The sequence below is a fragment of the Gossypium raimondii genome, chromosome 10 (assembly GCF_025698545.1).
Source record: "Gossypium raimondii isolate GPD5lz chromosome 10, ASM2569854v1, whole genome shotgun sequence".
NCBI classification, from domain to species: Eukaryota; Viridiplantae; Streptophyta; class Magnoliopsida; order Malvales; family Malvaceae; genus Gossypium; species Gossypium raimondii.
The window spans coordinates 27,620,478-27,623,685 of record NC_068574.1 but is presented as its reverse complement, the minus strand read 5'-3'; the positions used below and the strand labels follow the sequence as shown (position 1 = coordinate 27,623,685).

Here is a 3,208-nt window from a genome sequence, read left to right as displayed (position 1 = left end):
TACTTCATGTTAAACTATTGGTTTAACCACAGTTTAACCGATGGTAGTGTCCTTACATCATTTCCAATGAGTAGAATGTCATCGACATATAGAACGAGGAAGACCACATTTCCATTCATTAAACGTTTGTAAACACAAGGTTCATCTATGTTTTGCTCAAATCTAAAAGTCTTAATCGCTTGATCAAATTTTTTATTCCAATCGTAGAATGCTTACTTAAGTCCATATATGGATCTAAGTAGTTTGCAAACTTTATGCTCGTTTCCTTTAGCTATATATCCGGTGGATTACATTATATAGATGCTCTCTTCAAGATAGTCATTCAAAAATGTTATCTTGACATCCATTTTCCAAATCTCATAATCGAGAGCCACCGCAATGGATAGTAATATGCAGATTGACTTGAGCATGGAAACCAGAAAGAAGGTTTCTTCGTAATCGATGCCTTCTTTTTTAGTATAACCTTTTGCTACAAGTCTGGCATTATAAGTTTCCACTTTTCTATATGCATTTCTTTTCCTCTTGTAGATCCACTTACACCCTATGAGTTTTATCCTTTCCGGTAAGTCTACAAGTTCCCACACTAATTTGGAATACATAAAGTCCATTTCAACTTTCATAGCTAGTTCCAAGAGCTTGGAATCAACACTCTAAATCGTTTCGTCGTATGTGAGTGAATAATAATCTTCATATTCGAAAGACATAGTGTTAAAAACACTTATGCCAGATTGAAAGAACTCAGATAAATATTCAACACCTCGATCAGACCGAAGTATCTTTAAGGGCAAACCTAGTTATTTCTTCACTTCCGCACGAAAGGTTTCACTCTTACGGTGCATTAGGTATACATACCCATATATGGAATAGTCATCAATAAATGTTACATAACACTTGTAACCACCTCTTGCACTAACGTTCATGGGGCCACATACGTTAGTGCGCATAAGTTCTAAGGGTTTTCCGACCCTCGTTCCTTTTGCATTAAAAGACCACTTAGTCATCTTACCTTCCAATCAAGATTCAATTGTGGAAGATCAAATTTTTTAAGCAAACTTAAGATGCCATATTTCACAAGTCTTGTGATTCTTTCTAGGTTAATATGATCAAGTCTCAAATGCCAAAGGTACGCCTCATTAAAGTGAGAAGTTTTAAGTCTTTTATTCAATATTTTAGTCTCAAGCAGTGTGTACATCTTTGGTTTTATAAAATAGAGATTATTTGACATCTATCCATTACAGATAATATTGTAACTTCTAAATATTTCAATTCCATTAATAAAGTCACGGTTAAGCCGTCTTTATATAAAGATGCAACGAAAATTAAGTTTCTTTTGAAACTTGGTACATAGAAAACATCTTTTAAAATAATCTTCATAAAATTATCAAAATAAATATGGGCATCTCTCATTGCTTCAGTTGCCACACTTGTCCCTTTCCCGGTCTGCAACGATAAGCTCTTATCTCTAAGATTTTTTGTCTCCTCGAACCCTTATAGAGAAACACAAAAATGATTAGTGGCTCCCGAATCAATGTCCCAGTGGTCTATTGAGTCTTCCACTAAATAAGCTTTTATTATCAAGAGTTCCATACCTTTGCCGTTGGTAGTTAGATATTCCTTCCACTCTTTACAGTTTTCCTTGAAGTGCCATTTCTTGCTGCAAAAGAAGCATTTAGACTTAGATAAGTCTTTATGCTTTTTGGTTCTCTTCCTTTCCATTTTTTGTGGCCTAGAAACCCTAGCCTTGCATTTCTTAGCGCGTTTTCCCTTCCCTTTTGAGGAATAAGTGACAACTATATTCGCTTTTACTATTCAGACAGGCTGAACGTCGTTCAACATTAACCATAGGATTGTACCTCCTTCATGAGTTGTGTAAACGTCAGGCTTTTGTTTCCAAGGTTATATGCAGCCCGAAAGCCTACAAAGCCCTTGGATAAACTTTTGAACACTATCTCAATTTGAGTATTTTGGTCCAAATTGGCCTCATTATCTGTGGCCTCGACAAAGTAGCCCATGAGAGTGATCATATGGTCTTTGACTGAAGTGTCAGGTTTATTCTGGGCATTCGTCAAGCTAGTTATGGTAGATTGTCGAGCCAAGATAGCTTGGCCTCCAAACATGTCTTCTAACTTATCTAGAATTACTTTAGTAGTCTTACAGCTCTCTAGTTGCTTATACAGAGTACTAGTCACACTTGCTAGCATATTGCAACGAGCTATCTCATCAGACTCTTCCCAGCGTTTCCTAGCCTCAGCTTAATTGGCCGGTGGACATTTATTTTCAAGAACTATTTTAAGTTTCTCACAGTTGAAGATAATTATAAGGTTCTTTTTCCATTCCTTATAGTTATTTTTGTTCAGTTTTTTTTTCAGTGAGTATGCTTAATAACAGAGTTGGTGCCATTTTCAAACTGAAAATAGAAAATATATTAATATATTTGTATTAAGAAAATGTTTTCAAATATTTTGTAACATTACGATATGCATTAAGATGATACATTGACAATTCCCACACCTATTAAATCAAGTCACCGTAGGGTGATCATGATCAACTAGTAAGAACATAGATTTTCATCCAATTAGTACATGAATATAATTCCTTTAGGCATTTACACATACTAATAATCGTGTAACATTTGACCATCATTCTTACTTAAGTAGAGCTCCGTGAGGAGTTACTTAACTAGAACATCTTGAGTGTATAACCATCGACTCAACACCTATCGCATCATGCACCACAAATGAGTCATCGTAGGAAAATCTCACCGAGTAACATGCTTTGACTAGTTGTGCTCTTTTGAAGATAAATTTTTTTGACTTATCGCATGATAATGCCTATCACAAGGGCCAGTCCAATTATCATTTGATCACAAGAGAATTCTTCTAACTTTCAGGAAACCTCTTATGTGAAATCCACATGACAAAGTCTACCTTGGGGCAGATCCATTTCATGTCATCACAAGAGACCATTGATGGAGGTCGTGTGCCTTGTTTTGAGATCTTATTCCACTCAATATTTTAAAAAAAAACATGCAATGTTTCTAATTTTCTATTTCAATCATGTATAATCAATATATGCATGACAAGTACATGTGACATTCTTTCCTAAACTATATGGCATGCTTATCTCAAGTATACATGTCATTCTTGAAAATTTTATAATATTCATAGTCATTCATTCACAAGATTCAATCAAACAATTTTGATTCTCC

The 3,208-nt window shown here is 35.0% G+C and overlaps 1 protein-coding gene across 1 annotated transcript; it reads right to left on the bottom strand.

Annotated features, from left to right (window-relative positions):
- Window positions 1-1,624: 1,624 nt before the first annotated feature.
- LOC105775400 (uncharacterized) lies at window positions 1,625-2,201 on the bottom strand. The gene is made up of 2 exons (XM_012597917.1): window positions 1,854-2,201; window positions 1,625-1,654 (listed from the first exon to the last, which is right to left on the bottom strand). Exons 1-2 carry the CDS (start codon window positions 2,199-2,201, stop codon window positions 1,625-1,627), a joined length of 378 nt encoding a protein of 125 aa, XP_012453371.1.
- Between the last annotated feature and the right edge of the window lie 1,007 nt (window positions 2,202-3,208).